We start from the raw sequence: 19,726 nt of genomic DNA, 5'->3' as shown, positions 1-19,726 counted from the left end.
CTAAAGCCTAACCCTTCCAAATTAAAGAAAGCTGTATTTTCCTCCATGGTTCCTTTAAGTACAGTCTTTGTCAAAATTTTCTGGGACACGCCAAACCTTTCTGGGCCACAAAGAATTCAAAGCATGAGCTTGAAATTTCACTCTAACTGAAATATTTCACTACACTAAGGGAGAAAATGTATTTTCTCCAGGTTTCCGGCAAAAAACCTTCCGCCTTACCTCTTACAAGCTTACCCCTTGCTTATTAAGGGGTAAGCTTGTACTCAGAATTTTTTACGGCCGATGCACTTCAAGCACGGCCGAAAAAATTTCGAGAAAGGGTGTTCAGCTGCTGTTCTGCAATCAGCCGTTGAAAGCCGCCACCGAGCACAGCCTCCTCGCAAGTCTGACAGGGAGGCAGGCACGCCATACCGTCATCATCATCATCGTCATCAGCCTGTCTACGCCCACTGCAGGGCAGAGGGTTCTCCCATAGATCCCCAATTACCCCAGTCCTGTGCCAACTGTGACAAATTTATCCCCACAAACTTCTCAATCTCATCTGCCCATCTAACCTTCTACCGCCCCCTGCCACGCTTGCCTTCCCTAGGGATCCACTCTGTTACCCCTTAACGAGCAACGGTTATCTTGCCCTCACATTACATGCCCATTTCTTCTCCCTAATTTCTAATAACATGTCCTCAACAGGCGTCTGTTCCCCGACGCCCCTCCCTCTGCCCCCCTTTCTTGCCCCCTAATGTTACAACGCCTCTCATCTTCAGTTCCATTGCTCAGTGCCCCCCGCAGTACCGTAGTAGGGCTCGAAGGTGTCCGGGGAGCCGGCGAAGAAGTCCTCCAGCTTGAAGTCGTTGGGGCCCTTGAGGGTGAAGCCGAAGCCCTTGGCCTGCCACCCCTTGCGCCACAGCACGTACTCCGAGAAGCCGCCGGGGCCAGCACACACGTCCGCAAAGTACAGAAGGTCCTCGGGGCCCAGCACGGGGCTCTGCACGAAAAGAGGGCGAGGGGGGGACACGCGCACTGGCGGACAAACGGAACGCTAACACGAAAACACAAACCGCAAAAAAACAAAAAATTCCGTGGAGGTCGAGTATTGGCACACTACTGTACACTTGGAAAGCCACCTTTCCCGACTGTGTTACTGTAATTAAGCCATGCATCAATTTGATTTGTGTGGAAAGGAATCGCCCTATTTGCATGCTCTGGTTCGTATCTTCGTGACTGTGTTCCATTCGTCCATGACTGTACTTGTACTTCACAAACTAGCGAATGCCTTTCCCACCCACCCCCAATAAGAGTGCCTGCCCTCCAAACAAACAATTTCATTTACTTGTAATTATTAAGTTCCGAGTGATCCTGTAGACGCTGCGAAGTTCCCACCTGCTCTGAATACATGGTCGTCTAGGGAGGCAGCGTGGTTAAACAAAACGGCCCTCGAAACAAATTTAATGACATTTGTCCACTAAGACGACGACTATGTCATTACGTCAAGTTACGTCAACCTACAAGTCAGAACATAGGTACAGATTTTTCACTAAGAAATTTGGCGAAAGGTCAATCCTTGACCTATACACTGGTCATTGGCTTAACTTTTTTCCCATTTCTCGGATGCAAGGTAGGGGGGCCAACCTATATTTCGGCTCGACCTATATTCTGACTTATGCGGTACTTGTTGAAATTGGTTACTTTGCAGGGAAGTTGCAAATTATTGCGGAACTTCCATCTGGCGTCAAAACGCGGGCTTCTTTCTATACAGCTAATTAGCTGGCAAGTAGCTCCACTCCAAAATTTCAAACAAACACGTTCTGCGTCCAGCCCTTCTTCAGATGTCGCCCTGGCCAGCTAGGTTTTGCCCCGAGCGTTCGGGTAGCTGTGCTGTTCAACCACCTTCATACTTTTGATTGGAAGCGAATTGCGAGCACAACCACAACTTCGCTGGCGTTCAACACTGACCGAGTGTATTGGCCCCCAATGTGTAAAGACGACAATCTTTCTTGGGATACTTAAACACGGAAGTTTTGGTCTGTCTATCTGGGACTCGATTCAGCCCCCCCGGCCAAAGTGAAACAGAAGCTGCGCAACAGTCTTGTACACCCACTGCCGAATTTAAATGTCTAAGTCTGGTGTTGATGTTCACACTTGTCAACGTTGTTGAACAAGAACAAGACATTACGCAGATACAAGAAAGAAAATCAAATCAACCCATAAGTGATATTTGCAGTGTTCCTTGATGAAAAATTCATAGATTTTTGGTTTTTGCGACAGCAAATGATATACTACATCAAGTGCAGGTAACCGTCGCCTTCTGTTGCCAGCGCTACCTCCTCGCGGCATTTACAAAATCAAACGGCAACAGTAATGAAAGGTTCCACTAGATAGGTTCCACGTTCCACTTGGAACGGTCGTGGAGTAGGGCAATGTGGTTCTATAAACCTTGTAGTAAAGTGCCTCGATTCCACGCATTTCCGCCGTACGGCAGCGCTGGCATCGAGGCACCCGACTTGTAGCAGTGGAAGGCGGTAAATTCAAATTGCCTTGAGCAAACCTCTAGCGTGTTATCTTTGGAGGAATGAGATGGGAGAGGAACAGCATGAAAGGTGAGCGGGAAAGAGAAAGGAGGCATGTACTTCGCAAACGTAAAGGGTAGATACCGGCCATTTTTTTTCTTCTTCTTCTATTTCGCCCTCTCGCGACAACTGCCCAGACTAACGGATGAAGCTTAAAGGGACCCAGAAAAGCCTTTTGTAAAAGTTACAAAAGGCCTTTATTGTCTGGCAGCACCGATGTAGCGATGCAATGCCGTCGGAAACATTGATCTACATTCAGTATTAGCTGCACCAGAAGCAATTAAGTGCACCTCTCCCCCCTTGCCGATCGATTCCTCCTCCCTCTCTGCTTCTTTCAAAGCAGCTGGAAACACTGGGAATAGCCATGTGACATCGCGACGCTCGACTTCCGTTCTCCGCTAGCTACATTCCTGCGCCTAGGCACGCGTCCACCACTGCAGACCCGCCTTTGCCTCGGGATCGCACAGGAAGGAGGAAGAGCAGCCGGAAGCCAATGGCAGTGACGTTGCCGGTGACCGATGATCGGCCGAATCAGGGGGGTGCCTCGCCGTTGCGTCAGCCTCGATCACCGTTGCGTCAGCTGAGGAAAGCGATCTTCAAAAATTGTTTACAAATTATCCGTACAACGTATGGGGCTCACACTTGGCTCAAAAATCCCCCGTTACGTGTTCTACCACCTGAATGCATTTGATTGCCACCTTCACAAAGCTTTTCTGGGTCCCTTTAAGCAGTGAAGCTCAACCCGTTCAAACGTGTTTCGAGCAGGAGCGATCAAAGCACCACTATGGCAGCGTGCGCAAAAGGCATCTGCGTCGCACGCCATCCCCGAAAGCACGCACTCACCCCATCCTCGTCCTTGGGAGAGGTGAACATGAAGTCGAAGGCAGAGTCGATGTTGGCCATCTTCATGGCTGCCCTGGGTGGCAAGGACGGGAGAGGACAATGGCAGGGGTCGCTCGACAACGACAACCTTTGACATCTGGTATCACTGAAGGCAGAGCATTTTCACCAGGCCAGAAGGAACAAGCCGCAAGTTACAGTCCATGCTCGTTACAGCGGATGCGGCAACAACGGACTTCCGGTTACAACAGACCATTTCTGTTGGTTTGTCTAGTCCCCATGCAATTTTTAAGTGGAGTCCACTCTGCTCATAACGGACCCGGCTATAGCACACTATTGGCTACAACAGACTACGTTTCGGGCGGAAATTGTTTTGACAAATGTTTACAGCGGACTTCAGCGGGGCTGGCACCCGATATGCTTTTTGTTTGTTTATTTTGGCAAGGAAATTACCGTATTTTCGCGCATATAACCCGCCCCTGCAAATAATCCGCCCACCCACTTTCAGCCTGCTGGAAAAGAAAAACAAAATCCTCGCAAACTACCCGCACATTCAATACAGGAAAGGCTGCACCAAAGCTACTGCTCAAGCAATACATCACACACTACGCAGACAGAAAAAGCATAAATTTAGCAAGTATAATAAACTGACTGTAAGGCGAAAGTCACAATTCACTCAGTGTCGCTGCTCTCGTTAGAGCTATCGAAGGCTTAGTCAGTGTTACTGCGTAGGAGCTTCATGGCACAAAACGCATTGCCGTGAAGCTGCACTAAAGGATAAAGGATTAGGGTGCGTATAATCCGCACCCTAATTTGCCACTAAAATTTTCGCATTTCAGTGCACGTCATACGCGCGACAATGCGGTACTGTGCCTGGCAAAATTGTCGGAATAGAACGGCTCATTGGCACGGCAGCCAAGGCAAGCTAGTGCCGGTAGTGATTGTTTTCGTTTTGTTTTGTTTTTTGGCAACCAGCGGCAGGCTAGCTGGTTTCCCCGTATGATAAACCAAGCACAAATAACTCTGCCGAACACGGCAAAAAACAGCCCGTTATTGCCAGAAATATGAGCCTCTCTAAGCACGCTATCCGCTCAGCCGTCAACAACAAGGACGCTGCCGAAAAACACGACTCCGGTGAGACTGAAAAACGGTGCCTTTGAATACACTCAGTGGAGCACCCGGACGCCGAGTCTGCCGTCATCACAGTTTTTTTAAATAAATAACTCAGGTTCAGCGAATTTTGGCATTATCAATCCCACGCATACACCGTTCCTGTTCCGTTCAATGAAGCAGGTAAGAAATGCCCGAAGCAGGGGACACTTTCCGTCCGTCCATTATGTGCAATCTGCTGCTGGCTCTGCGGAGTCCAGCTGGTCTAACTTTCGATTTCACAGCTGTCCGTCATCAGATTATTTCATATCGGCCGTTTTACTGACCAGACTAAGATCATAAAAAATGCAAAAGCTCCCTTGGGGGAACGTCAGGACAGCGATCCGATTTGTTTCATGACCAGTTTCAGCTAAGCCTGATTCGTCCTGAAGGGTTTGAGAAGAGCCTGACTAATTTGCTGGTCATTAATTATTTTTAGAGCTGGTTAGTAATTGTTCCTAGTTACATTTTCGCTTTATTTTATCAGCTTCGCGTATGTCCTTACCCACTCAACCACATGTGCTAGGCCTTTTTTCCAAGTGCCGGTGCTAATCTTCGAAAACAGTGATCGGTGATTCTTTTCCCCCGCGTGAACACTGTGCAGAGGTGCTGCAGGCGTGTAGAAAGAACAGACTGTTTGTAGCATGTACTATATGCAACACTGGTCAAAGTTCCAATTTAACGGTCATACTTCCGGTTCTACTTTGACGTGTAGGGTCTGGACAACATACGGCGGCGGTATTTTGCCAAATGCACTGCGCCTTATTGCGTTATCACCTTCAAGATAGCCTGGCGCTTGTGTCAGATTAACACTACAAAGTGATGTGCGACAGTTCTCAAGAGCGCTGTATTTTTTTTAAATTTTTTTTTCCCTTTTAACCACTGAGGTGATAATGATTGTGTGAGAGCACAAAGATAACATGCTTGGATGCATATTTTAGACCGACCGACTTACCCTCGAGTGGTTTCCCAGAGCGACACAGCTATCAGTTCCGCTAGGTTGATGGGTCCGCAAAGATCCAAAACTTGGTTTACAGCATTGATTTATACATTGAATCATATCCAAAGAATGTAGGAACAATTTTCATATCTTAGAATTCATAGAGTAATTTTTAGGCTCCGTATAATCGCCTATATACATTGTGTGCATACACTTTTTTGTGCATTTGTTACTGATTATTTGACCAATAAACTGCAAGTACCTTTCACAAAACTGCTGTTATGTGTTTGGAAGAGCAATCTAAACGCTACAATTTCATGCATAGCAAGGCTAAATGTGTCCACTAGCTTAAGAGAAAAAAATAGTTTTGTGGAAGCACTCGAAATCGGCCGTTTTTTTCACCGTAACGAAACAGTTAAAGGGTTCTTACATTCATGGGATAATTACAATCGCGAAAACGCCGTACCATAGCTCCTTCCACACAACCAGTGCAACAAAACCTTCACTTTCTTGTTGTAGCAGTACGATCACATCCATAAAGGCACTCCCACCTATTTCTTGTCTGGGCCAGCAGTCTTAAGCCGTGTGCGGTGGCAACGAAGCCCTCCCTGTCTTCTCCAAGCTTATCTCTCTCACCACAAAGGACAGGAAAGATTGCAGAGAACAGAAGTTCGAGTTGCCTTGCCTGTTCAGGAATATGCCGCCCCGGATGGTCTCGAACGGATTGGACCGCGTCCTTGCCCGCCGCATCTCTTCCGGCTCCAGCCTGTCGAAGACGGTCTGAAATGGGAAAATGTGGGTATGGCAGCGCCAGTAAAATGACCAGCGGTCAGTGTTGTCCCTTCCTCTTCCTCACCCCCTCCAGCATACGACGCCAGTCATCATCATTTCATTCTGCTCCTCACAACAGTCGCATGCTCTCGCGGCTGCACCGGCTCGTTCCCGTTAAAGGGGCCCCGAAACACACTCCGCCAACACAATAGTACACAGCACAGGGTTACAACAAAGCAAGCAGGGTTCAGTTTTCGTATACTCACTTCCCGTTAGAGCTCAGCTAAATAATGGCATTTCAACAGCAGGACTGTTTAAGCCTTTAGTTCCGCTGTCAAGTACTACCAGTAGAAAATACGAAGAAAACTGACTGAGCGCACTTGAGTGGTTGCGTTGTGAGGAGTGCCCGGCGTCGGCCCGTAGGACATTTGAGAACACCCCGTCTACCGTTCGTGGCAAGATCTCTCGCGTTCTCTCCTCCCCTCAAAATCACCTGCGTTTGCACCTCAAGTGAGGAGCGCAGACGCTGAATTTGCGCTACAGACGCCCCGTTCGCGAAGTCGGTTGTTGCGGGTTCTAGCGCGTGCGAACGCGGCCCACTTTGGGAGAGCTGGGAAAGCCTGCAGACGAGACGATCCGGGCCTGCCAGTCATGGAGGACTTTCAGCGGCAAGTTTGGAAATCCAAGTGAGGCGCTCCAGCCGGGTCTCCAACAAAGGGAGAGGGGCCGCCAGCTCTGCTGCTGCTCCAGCCTTGCACCAGTAGTTCAAGCTGTCCTCCTTTTTTTTTTTTGTACATCAACGGTGTTGTTTATTTCTTTGTTAATGCAGCAGAAGCCACAGCTGCACTGGCTTCAAATGTTATACAAGTAATCATCATCATCATCATCATCATCATCAGCCTATCTACGCTCCCTGCAAGGCAAAGGCCTTTCCCATTAATCTCTAATTATCCCGCTCCTGTGCCAACTGCGACCAATTTATCCCCGCAAACTTATTAATCTCTAAAATGGTTGCAGCGCAAAAACGACAACGGACGAGTGAGGAACAAACGGGACGAGCGCTAACTTTCAACTACTTTATCTGAGAAAACACACATGAAATATACACCGGTCAGGAATGAAAAAAAACCCATAGGCAAGTAATCGCTAAAAGTGCACACACGCAAGTACACAATACACACGTGGCACTAGGTAATCATCGCTGACATGAAAAGTCACGCAGGAAGGCCAATTCTTTATGCGTCAGAGCCACTGAAGGCGCACTTACACAGTGTTCCCTCAGCCTGGCTATCTCGGCAGCTTCGATAATCTCCCGAACCGTCTTGTCTTTATGCCTGGCCAAAATGCGGGTGCGTGTAAAATCGGGAAGGCACCCACAATCACGGCAGTGGATACCAAGGTGGCCACTCACAGCCCGAGTCACATTGTAATCATGCTCGCGGAGCCTGTCGTTAGTGCAGCGGCCCGTCTGGCCCACATACTCCTTACCGCAGACCACCGACCCCTTATCGTGGACCAAGGGTATCGAGTAGACGACGCCCTGGTTGCACTCGACAAACCTATTCTTGTGATTAACAGAGCATGATTGGGGTTCCCTCGTGCCTCCATTGACGCGTTTGCATAGCGCCCCCAATTTGTTAGGCGCAGAGAACACTACGTTGACGTTCCCACGTCTTCCTACCTTTTTGAGGCGGTGGGACACGTCATGAATGTATGGGATGACCACTACCTTTTTCCTATCTTTTTCGGTTAGGTCCCCCTGACTCGGCTCTTTGCTCAACTGCTTCTTCAAGCGCTCGGCCACAGACACGACCAGATTTGTAGGATACCCCGCTGACGACAAGCGGTCCACTTGCTGATACAGGCTGGAACGCATAGCATGGTGGCAGGATTTCTTCAAAGCATTACCTAAACACAAGTTAGCAACACCCCTCTTAACGAGTTTGGAGTGCGCAGACTTGTAAGGCAGTAACGGTTTGTTTGCCCTAGGCTCGTACTTCCAGCAGACGTGGCCTCTGCAAAACGTGAGCTTCAGATCCAAGAACCTGATCGAGCCATTCTCAGGCACCTCGTGAGTAACCTCCAAAGGTTCAAGGCACTGCCGAAAGCTCCTGAGCACATCAGGTACGATGTCATGTGGGGGGTGTAGCCCGGTGTCACACAGAATAAGATAGTCATCCACGTAGCGAAACACTTTCCGAACATAAGTGCCCTCCAAAGTGCGCGCGAGAACTCTGTCCTTCTCTGCTAGAAACAGGTCGCTCAAGACTGGCGCTAGGCATGAGCCGATGCAAACGCCTGTTTTCTGAAGGTAGACGCACCCATCATACATTACACACGTGGATTTCAGGTACAGGCCCAGCAGCTCCAGAAAGCCCTGGACTGGCACACCGCACGCATTCTGGAACGCGATTGCACCATATGAGTCGATGCTATTCTCGACGAACTCCAACAACTCTCGTTGAGGTATAGAGTAGTACAGATCTTTAGCGTCTATAGATAGTACAGATGTATAGATAGTACAGATAGTACAGAGTAGTACAGATCTTTAGCGTCTATAGATGCGTCTATGGTGCATAAGGTGGCTAAACCAATGACGGACGCTGAAAGATACAGGTGCGTGTCAGAGGGTGTTGATTGTGTGTCGCGTTTTCGTGCCAGACAGAGTGTTTTGCCAGTAGGTCGCGCTGTATCGTATTTGAGGAGCCACTCACTTTCACTGCTCACTGCTGATAAAGAGGGCGGCTTTGTAGTGCTTCCCGCTGAATTGCACAAGTCCAAGGCGCTGGAGTCTGTACACGCGCTATTTGATTGTCATGACCGTTCCTTCATTTCAAAGGCGAAGGCCGCCGCCAAGAAACTTTGTACGAGGTTAGGGCTTGATTCCCTTGTTCGTTCGATTCAGTCTAGCACGAAACCCTTCCTCGACATATAAACCGGAGTGCCCCTTTCGAGTGATAGTTTCGGAGAACGGTACATATCAGAAGGCCATTGCTCTTTTCCTACAAGGAAAACTGAAGCTGCTGGCAGTTGACGATCCGTTCCTGGTGAGGTCTTCTGACGAAGTAATTGAGTTTTTGCGTGACAATCCTAATTCCGACCTTGTAGGTGCCTCTATAGACGCTAAAGATCTGTACTACTCTACACCTCAACGAGAGTTGTTGGAGTTCGTCGAGAATAGCATCGACTCATATGGTGCAATCGCGTTCCAGAATGCGTGCGGTGTGCCAGTCCAGGGCTTTCTGGAGCTGCTGGGCCTGTACCTGAAATCCACGTGTGTAATGTATGATGGGTGCGTCTACCTTCAGAAAACAGGCGTTTGCATCGGCTCATGCCTAGCGCCAGTCTTGAGCGACCTGTTTCTAGCAGAGAAGGACAGAGTTCTCGCGCGCACTTTGGAGGGCACTTATGTTCGGAAAGTGTTTCGCTACGTGGATGACTATCTTATTCTGTGTGACACCGGGCTACACCCCCCACATGACATCGTACCTGATGTGCTCAGGAGCTTTCGGCAGTGCCTTGAACCTTTGGAGGTTACTCACGAGGTGCCTGAGAATGGCTCGATCAGGTTCTTGGATCTGAAGCTCACGTTTTGCAGAGGCCACGTCTGCTGGAAGTACGAGCCTAGGGCAAACAAACCGTTACTGCCTTACAAGTCTGCGCACTCCAAACTCGTTAAGAGGGGTGTTGCTAACTTGTGTTTAGGTAATGCTTTGAAGAAATCCTGCCACCATGCTATGCGTTCCAGCCTGTATCAGCAAGTGGACCGCTTGTCGTCAGCGGGGTATCCTACAAATCTGGTCGTGTCTGTGGCCGAGCGCTTGAAGAAGCAGTTGAGCAAAGAGCCGAGTCAGGGGGACCTAACCGAAAAAGATAGGAAAAAGGTAGTGGTCATCCCATACATTCATGACGTGTCCCACCGCCTCAAAAAGGTAGGAAGACGTGGGAACGTCAACGTAGTGTTCTCTGCGCCTAACAAATTGGGGGCGCTATGCAAACGCGTCAATGGAGGCACGAGGGAACCCCAATCATGCTCTGTTAATCACAAGAATAGGTTTGTCGAGTGCAACCAGGGCGTCGTCTACTCGATACCCTTGGTCCACGATAAGGGGTCGGTGGTCTGCGGTAAGGAGTATGTGGGCCAGACGGGCCGCTGCACTAACGACAGGCTCCGCGAGCATGATTACAATGTGACTCGGGCTGTGAGTGGCCACCTTGGTATCCACTGCCGTGATTGTGGGTGCCTTCCCGATTTTACACGCACCCGCATTTTGGCCAGGCATAAAGACAAGACGGTTCGGGAGATTATCGAAGCTGCCGAGATAGCCAGGCTGAGGGAACACTGTGTAAGTGCGCCTTCAGTGGCTCTGACGCATAAAGAATTGGCCTTCCTGCGTGACTTTTCATGTCAGCGATGATTACCTAGTGCCACGTGTGTATTGTGTACTTGCGTGTGTGCACTTTTAGCGATTACTTGCCTATGGGTTTTTTTTCATTCCTGACCGGTGTATATTTCATGTGTGTTTTCTCAGATAAAGTAGTTGAAAGTTAGCGCTCGTCCCGTTTGTTCCTCACTCGTCCGTTGTCGTTTTTGCGCTGCAACCATTTTAACTATGTACCAACAAGCCCAACTGGTTCTCAGTTATTAATCTCATCTGCCCATCTAACTTTCTGCCGCCCCCTGCAACGCTTGCCTTCTCTAGGGATCCACTCTGTTATCCTTAATGGCCAACGGTTATCTTGCCATCGCATTAAATGCCCTGCCCACGTTCATTTCTTCTTAATTTCTGCTAATGTGCCCTTAACACGCGTTTGTTCCCTGACCCACTCCGCTCTCTTTTGGTACCTTAATGTTACACCAATCATCTTCCGCTCCATTGCCCGCTGAGTCGTACTCAGTTTAAGTTGAACCCTCTTAGTGAGCCTCTAAGTTTCTGTCCCGTAGGTGAGTACCGGTAAGATGCAGCTGTCATACACTTTCTTCTTCAGGGACAATGGCAGGCTGCCATTTGTTATCTGGGAATGCCTGCCAAATGCACTCCAGCCATTTGTATCTCTGCCTCTTGGTATGCCCGTAATGCCACTCAATCCTCCATTTCAGAAGCCCTGCCTCATAAGCTTGGCCAGGTTCTGCTATCAAACAGTCACCAAAAGGCCCTGGCACCTTTGTGTGCAAACTTTGTGTCCGTCTTTGGAAATTTTCGCTGCAATCTCCTATGACAAAAAGAAACGACTATGCTGTGCTCAGCACTTTGTTTTCATTTTTCAGCAGACCATCGTTTTACTCCAGTCGTCGGAGACATGGCTGCAGCCCAGCACCCCCCCTCAAGCAGAGCGAACACGTTAAGTTGGCTGGCAGTGCTTGCGACGAAGCCTTCGACGATGCCTGAAGCAAGCTTTCATTCATATCGACGAAAAATACTGGTAGTTGCGAATTAGTCGCGAATAACCGCTCTCCGGTGCAGTGAGCAGGTGATAGTGCAGTAGCTGCACTAATACACCATTACTGAGGTGTTTTTAGTCATCCATCGATTCATTCATTTTCCAGCCCATTTCTGTCCACTGAGGACAAAGGCCTCCCCCAAGATCAGAGCTTCATGGGGTAGCACTACAAACCACAGGGCTCCCAGATCCCATTCTGGTGAGGAATGCCCGTGTTCACAGTTTAATATGGAAGGCAAAAAGAAAACCTAGTAGTAGCTCTTACATGCACCTCCCGTGGTTTTACGGCAACTTAGCTATTTTCGTGTGGCTTCACAGTCTTCTACTTCTGAGCCAGTAAGGCTATCACACCACCATAGTTAGTCGGCGTCATAGTTACTAGTCGGGTAATCAGGAACCAGGCTCAACATGATATCCATTTTGAGCAATGTCACGACAGCTGAAATTATGCTTCTTTTTTTTTGCCACAGATATATTTGCTGGGCAATCAAAGGGAGCCACTAATCTTTGGCCTCTTGCATAATGTCTCGTAGAAGACAGGGTGGCCTGTTTAACACCAGACAAGCATTGTAAGCCCCCTTGTGGGCCCTTGTCATTCTGTAACCCAGCTGTTTCGCATACCCTGCCCATATGTACGTACATATGTACGCACTCGTCATGATTTTCAGTCATCACCGGCACGCACAAGCTAGCAGCAGAAACTGCTTTGACGAGGTATTCTCGAGAATCTCGTGCCTGACGGGCACGTCCGACTTCTCACCAGGTTCAACTCGATATCAATCAAATCAATCAATCAATCAATCACTAAATCACTCAATCAATCAATCAATCAATCAATCGTTTTATTTCAACAATATCAGTGTTGGGGACCGTGAACACCAAACGGGCTTGACGGGGTCCACGGCCAGCTTCCCGGCGAAAGGCAAATTCACTAAATAAGCCTTTATTTAGTGACAATAGTGATAGCCACAACAGCTATACGTCTCAGAAAGCCCACAAAGTGCGAACGGCACGATCTCAGTGTGTGGGAAAAAAAAAAAAAAAAAAAAAAAGCATTGCAGGCAGGCCATGATCATATTTTGCAAGGAGGGGTGTCGACAGCTAGCCTTACACGGCGCAATGGTGCACCCATGATAGGTAGCATGCCCACTGCCCATGAGGAACCGCGCTAGACCACTTGGAGGGGTGTGCTGGCGGAATTTCTCCTCCGCCCCGCGGGAAAGCCAACTTGAAGGTACACTTTTGCAGCATTTGGCATTTGATATATCAGCTATCGCTGGTATTCCTGTTCGATATAGGCGCAATTTTTGCAATATATTCACCCTGTAAATTTATCGTTTCCAGAAATAGTTCGATGTAAATTGGTTCAATATAGTCGGGTTCAACTGTACAATGAGTGGTGCAGATAAACACAGGAAGCAGGTTAAAAGTTGTGCAGCTTGATTGCGAGCTTCCTACTCTTAAAGAAGAAGAAAAAAAAAAACAATGCTCAACTTAGCTGTCCTCAACCAATGAGCATCCACAGTTGTTTGTTTGTTGACCTTCTTGCAAAACCTGTTTCAGGTGTTTTTTAAACTGATGATGTGTTTTAGTTGATAGCACTGAGGCTTGACAACAGCAAAACCGCATACATCAAATTACCGCGGCAATTCAAGTGCAAAATTCTCAACTGTAAGAGAAAAAAAGAAAGTAACAGCACCAACTTCAAGAAAATAAAAAGAAAAATCAAACTTTTGGGTCTTTTCCAAAGCTTCTCCATTTTCTTGGAGGTGTGAAACAGTGGGAGCCTCACCTTGCAGGTGAGAACGTCTTGCAGCACCTGTTCGTCGCAGAAGCACGTCTCGTCATCAATGGTCAGCTTTTTCTGTAAGCAGAAGAAAAAAAAGAAGAACAGAAGCCACATGAACTGAAAGATTTCACCAAGCAAGGGGAACAATTTCCGCTCACATTTCCCCGCTCCTTTCTGTTTCAAGAACTTTGCAAAGCGTGGGGTCCTTCGAAGTGGACTTGAACAATGCACCTTTAATCCAACGTGAGACGTAAAATTTCACAAAATGTACCCAAATTCTTGCTTCGTAAAAGCGCGAATTACCGACACAACAGAAAGAAGACGACGACACAAAGCACTACAAATAGTCTACGCTCGTTACAGCGGATCCGGCAACAACAAACTTCCGGATCCAACAGACCATTTCTGTTGGTTTGTCTGGTCCCCATGCATTTTAAATGGAGTCCACTCCACTCATAACGGACTCGGCTAGAACAGACTATCGACTACAACAGACTAAGTCTTGGGTGAAAATTGTTTCGACTGAATGTTTATAGCTGACTTCCGCGGGGCCGGCACCCGATACGCCTTTTCTCTGTTTAGCTTGGCAAGAAAACTGTTACCGTATTTACACGATTGTAAGTCGACTCGAATGTAGGTCGACCCCCACAAAATTGCATCTCTCAAAAAAAAAAAAAAAAAAAAGAAATGCGGGCGCCACCTAGAAAATCGTATCACAAAGAGAAAGAACCCATACCGTCAACCCACACGGCGTCTCTACCCTACCATCAATGATCGATGCTCCCACAAGAGCCGTGCGCTCGCGGTATGCGCGGTAGATGTTAAAAAAGAAAAGCTTTTGTAAAAGCACCCGGAATAACCATGCGCTGTGGGTTGAGCGGGAAGAGCACACCCGCTGTGCGATGACAACCATCGAAGCAACCGGCAGCGGCCGCGCGCGATTTACTAACCTCCCACCATCGCGTCAGCGTTGCGCGGGCAACTTTTTCAAGCCGGCGTCGACGATTCCGTGCGCGCGGCAGCTCCTGCTGCATTGAAGTTCTACCGTTCTACCTCGGTATGACGCGTGACGAGCGCGGCAGTGGGACCAGCCTGATGACTTTCCCAGCCGGCTGGCACCGCCGATGGAGGACATGTGATTGGCGCTGTCCCTAGCGGCGCGGATAATGCTTTATAGTGTCGTTTTGGACCACATTATGAGCTCCTTTCCTGCACAAATGTCTTTGTTTGTGCCTTCAGTGATATCTTAAAGAGCGGTTAAAAGCGGTCGCTGGAGCTACGCGCACCTCTTCGCGGCTGGTGACGACACCATGTTGCCGCCGCCGATCGCGTAGCGCGCAGCAGCGTCAGCGCGGCGCATTTCCTCGAGCAGAAAACGCCCCATGCGGTTCACACTTTAGACCTTAACCACGGGAACGAGAGTGCAAAGCTGTCCTCACCTCGTAGCACCCCCGATTTCTCGTTTTTCTTTCCGCTACTAGCGGTAGATGGTTCGACTTCGATTCTAAGTCGACCCCCCAACATTGGATTGTCAAATTTGAAAAAAAGGGTCGACCTACAATCGTGTAAATACGGTACGTCTGGCACCATTGTTGGCAGCCGGGTCGTTGGTGCAGCCAAGCCAAATCAATGCCAGTGTTTTTTTTTTTTTTTTATGTGTGCGTGACAGTGGCATGAGCGGCAGGGTAGCTGATTTCACTGTCGGATAAATTAAGCATAATTAACGCAGTCTAAGATGCGAAAAAACAGGGTGCGAAAAAACGTTTGCCAGTTCCATTACAATTGGTATGTAAATTTAAAAAATAGCTCTAAAACCACTCTGCCCCTTAAACCAGCCCATTTTCCAGCACAAGTCCCGCCACCACGGCCAACCACCGTCAAATCCAGTGTGCATAATTGCGTTGCGTGGTGTACACCACAGGGTTTCTGGTAACCAAATCAGTATAGAAAAACACTCACCAGGGCGCACGCAGCAAAGAGCATGCGCGGGGCAGGTATTGCATGCTAAAGCTGCATTACGAAGCTTCATCGAATCATCGTCCGTCTGCTCGCGAATGCACACCTTCCACGCGTTTCTTGTCACCCAAAGCGAATGACATTTACGAAACAGGATACCGACCAAAATACAGCATGGACATATCAGCGAGGCCGGTCCCTTGAAGCTGATATACGAACGCGGCTGTAGAAAGAAGCCAAGCTACGAGGCGTTTCTTAGACTGAGCCACAGGGCTAGGGGCTCTACAAATGGAGCCGTCTCGGAGGAACCCTCATCACCTTTCCCTCCAGGGTCCACTCGCGGAGGGTCTTGATGGTCGGCGGGTCCTCTTGGCACTCGGGTATCCAGTCCAGGGGCTCGACCACGTCGATCTGCACGCACCACCACCAAGACAACCCATGACAGGGAGCGGAGCATAAGCGGAGCAAATATGGGCACGACTCCAAAGCAACGAACAGACATTGGAGGACCTTCACCAATACTTTTGCACAAGTGCCAGGAGACCTAGAAGGTGATAGACTACAAGCAGGCTTTGTTTCTTGTTTTTGTACTTTTTGTCCTGCTCATTTTTTTAGCTTTCAATTTCAAGCACGGGAGCGCATATATGCAAAACTTTAAAGACTACGAATGAAATGCAGTAGTAAGATCTGACAGCAATTCGAATCAAATATTCTGAATAGGAATAGTGAAAACTGACCGCAAATCAAATCGAATATTTTTAAATACAAGTAGTAGGAACTGCCTGCAAATCAAACAGAATATTTTTGAATAGGAACACCTTCACTTTAGTGTGTAAACCGCTTCCAAAGCAGATACAAAAGAAAAACTTTGGCAGCCAGGACTCAACGTGTATGATGAGTGTTCGTGTACTCATAAGGAAATCGTACACAAAGTAAAAATAAACCGTTAGGAGAATATGCCTAAGCAGTGGAACATATATTCTGCATGCATTGCTTGGAATGAATAGAGGTTCCTCAACATGCTGTGAATGCAGGAGGGATACCTAACACGTTCCTCCAGTCATAGAAAAGATGCTAGGCATGCTATTGGCTTGCGCAACCTTACTACAAGCCATCAACTAACGTCTCAATTCGTCACTCATGGCATCGTCTGTAAATATAGGAGGCTTTAGCTTATAAATTAACCTCAACTAGCATTCGACTGCAGCTAACACACACCAGAGTGATTTGTTTCGCACAATGGTTGAACTTGTTGGACTTTCTTGCGCAGCTTAGACGTCACGCGGGAAAGCCATCCCCATAACCTAGGCCGTGTGGTAAAGATTGAAAATTTGCATGTCTGTAACATTTATGGCTCTATTATTCGCTTTTTCAAAAAACATTCGAAAATTTCTAAGTTTCAAATGATCACAACTACGGTGCCGATCGAATGGAACAGCGAAGACTGCACGTGAGGTATTCAAAGTTTCATATGTTCGCACACCTTTGAGGGTAAAGCCAGCCCCGAGCATGCCTAGTAAGGACCCCTTGGCAGCATAGAGTTTCATACAATAACAACTAGAGAGGAATTTGGCGCTGCGATCATCTGCCTCAATGGGTGTGATGGGTAGTTCTGGATTCAGATTGGCGCTCGATGGCTTGCAGAAGTTACTATGAATTGCAGGCAGTTTCGTTTTCAGTTTCAATTTACATGAACACATTTGCCTACGCGGGGTGTTGGACGAAGTGATCAAAAATACGTTTCTCCTTGAAGTGCATGCCGCGCGCGCACTGATGCGGCCCTGAGTGGAATGTTTTATTACCAGAGTTGCGAATCGGGTCGGTTATAAATTCATTGCTGGCACAGCGAGCACGAAAACACAAATGATGGCACTGTGTGTGGCGAAGTTGCCTGTGAATTAGGAGTTCCAGCACTGCTCATTCGGCAGAGAAATGAATTGTCGAAGCTGACGACGGTTGCGAATCGCTTGGAACAGCCACACCTTTTGTGCGAACGCCGGCTCCTACGTTGTAGACCAGCAGTACCGGCGGCTGCTTTTTTTTACTGAATAAAGTAATCCTGAATAAAAAGTTCGCATGTCCTGCAAAGCATTGCTAGCATATAGTATTTCCCACTTATTGAGCATGAAAAAAAAAAAAAAACAGCAAGCAGTGAGGACCAGCCATAAATGAATAAAAAAACTCACGAGTGAAAGGTTTACGAACCATTTTTTTTCTCTGTCCTAGCACTGCTGCGTCAACGCACCAGTGTTTGACGTCCTTACGAAAAAAATTAAAGGAAGCTGTTTAAACAGCAGTGTTCCCCTTAAGTCAACTTCACTGCAAGGAGACAGAGACTAAACATATTTATTGTCTCCTAGTAAAGAGTCTTTAGGGTGGCCTCCTCCTTCCAGGAGTCCATTGGCACGGGCCACGTCTTCTGCCCTCTCCACCAACTTGCGCTGGACGTCGAGGGAAGAGCTGGCCTAGGTGGTCTCCCAAAGCTCATAGGCGTGGAAGGGATTGGGCAGGTCAAGTGGGCTTTGTGTACAGCCGCCGACCATGTGAAAAAGTGTTCCAGACTCCCCGCAGAAGCGACACAAATGGGGATACAGGGTGGGGGCTATGTAGTGGTTTCTGCTAGGGTGGGGCTAAGTTGCAGGGCCCGAAGTATTCTATCATGACCCTTGGGTAGTTGTTTGTGCGGTGGGGCGTACGTTTGTCTTTGTAGCCGATAGTGCGTGGTAATCTCATGAAACGAGACTAGGGGAAGCGGACGCAGATCAGGTGCTCGGTCGGTCAATTCTCGAGCTGTGAGATGGGCAATCTCGTTCCCTGAGAGTCCAATGTGCGCAGGCGCCCAGATTAGATCACTTTTCTATTCGGGCAATATAACCGGACTGATACCAAAGCAGGGAAGTCCTGGGGTGTTTTATTATGTGCCCTTGACAGAGCACTACACAACAAGCCCCATTTAAGGTCCCATTCACTGCCATACGCGAATGCATTGCCAGCAAGACACCTTTCCAAGGGGGCAATAACCAGCCTTACCTAAAAATGTGAAGTCCCTAAGGCCTTCTAGTAAACACCTCCACAAGAGTCCACATATCCCTAGATCAGGGGTTCTCAAGCATGTTGGTCCCAGGGAACCCTGCTAAGTTCCGTTAAGTGCCAAGGAACCCCCCCCCGCCCCCCCCCCCCCGCCATTTTTAATTCCGTTCATGCTACATTAACGTACAATAAATTCAAAAGCAAGCAAGGGTATCGTTTTTTTTTTTCCCAGTCGACTTTACGCGAATGCGTACGCTAGCGGCACCTATCTCCAAACAGGAGAAATGCGCATGGGGGTAATATAAGGCGGAGGTTCAAGTGCAATAGTTTAACCACGTGGCCCGTTTTCGGAGTCTGGCTGGCTACAAGCTGCTGGCGAGATTTATTGCGCAGCTCGCGCGTTTCTGTTATGCGCCGAGATGTGCTTACTGACACTCGGGCGTGAATAATGGAGGTTCCTTAGATCGATCGCACCTCAAGTTCACCATATAAGACTTTGCGACTGCGGAACCAGGGAAAATTTATCAGTGGCTCACGGAACCCTGAGGAGGGGCCTGCAGAACCCCTAGGTCCCGCGGAACCCACTTTGAGAAACCATGCCCTAGATCATGCTTATCAAGAGTCGACTTTCACTGCTGGGCAAAAGCGTCTTGCTGAGAAGACATCTTTCCAGGGGAAATGTAAGTGGCGATACGAAGATACAAAGGACTTATGCCTTTTATTAAACCACTTTTCGTATGCGTCAGTAGCACGACATACCAAGCATTACAGACAGACAGAGGGGCTTCCAGGTTGAGAGGGGTCAGTGGTCCTGAAGACCGAAAATTTGCAAAAAGTTGATTTTCTGTATTATTTTATTTGCACTCCACAGGTCCCAAAGAATGTACGTGCAAAATATCATAGCTGTATCATAAGTATTCACAAAGTTGTCGCCCTTTGAAGTCACCTAAATGACCATTTTTGCCTATGTTTCCAAACTTTGTGCAGTGTTTTCTCAGAACCAATTTTATTCCCACGAAGTCAGCTGTCGGGTACAATATCTTATGATGTACTGGTTCGATTTGTACCATTTTTGCTGCATTCGAAAGCTTATGAACTAAACAATGCAATAAAACCACAAAAGTATAGAATTTTTTTTCCTGGATCAACATTTTATGCAGTTACGTTTAACATAAAAAAAATTGGTAATTGATGACCCGAAATTTACTAATTTTACAACATTTGCAAAAGCAATGCTAAAATTAC

General features: G+C 48.0%; 1 protein-coding gene across 3 annotated transcripts in view; it reads right to left on the bottom strand.

The window, feature by feature from the left end:
* Window positions 1-19,726, bottom strand: part of LOC144150010 (cap-specific mRNA (nucleoside-2'-O-)-methyltransferase 1-like) — a 267,529-nt gene that overhangs the window by 59,906 nt on the left and 187,897 nt on the right. For all 3 annotated transcript variants that reach the window (XM_077681781.1, XM_077681782.1, XM_077681783.1), the window contains 5 exons: window positions 15,770-15,862; window positions 13,499-13,570; window positions 6,179-6,273; window positions 3,408-3,480; window positions 790-982 (listed from right to left, as the gene is read on the bottom strand). In XM_077681781.1, the coding sequence (XP_077537907.1) occupies window positions 790-982; window positions 3,408-3,480; window positions 6,179-6,273; window positions 13,499-13,570; window positions 15,770-15,862 (526 nt within the window). The remainder of the gene's footprint in view (window positions 1-789; window positions 983-3,407; window positions 3,481-6,178; window positions 6,274-13,498; window positions 13,571-15,769; window positions 15,863-19,726) is intronic.

The sequence above is a fragment of the Haemaphysalis longicornis genome, unplaced genomic scaffold (genome assembly GCF_048455015.1).
Source record: "Haemaphysalis longicornis isolate Haplotype H1 unplaced genomic scaffold, Haemaphysalis longicornis Haplotype H1 scaffold_8, whole genome shotgun sequence".
Taxonomy (NCBI): Eukaryota; Metazoa; Arthropoda; class Arachnida; order Ixodida; family Ixodidae; genus Haemaphysalis; species Haemaphysalis longicornis.
This window is presented reverse-complemented; position numbering and strand designations above follow the sequence as displayed.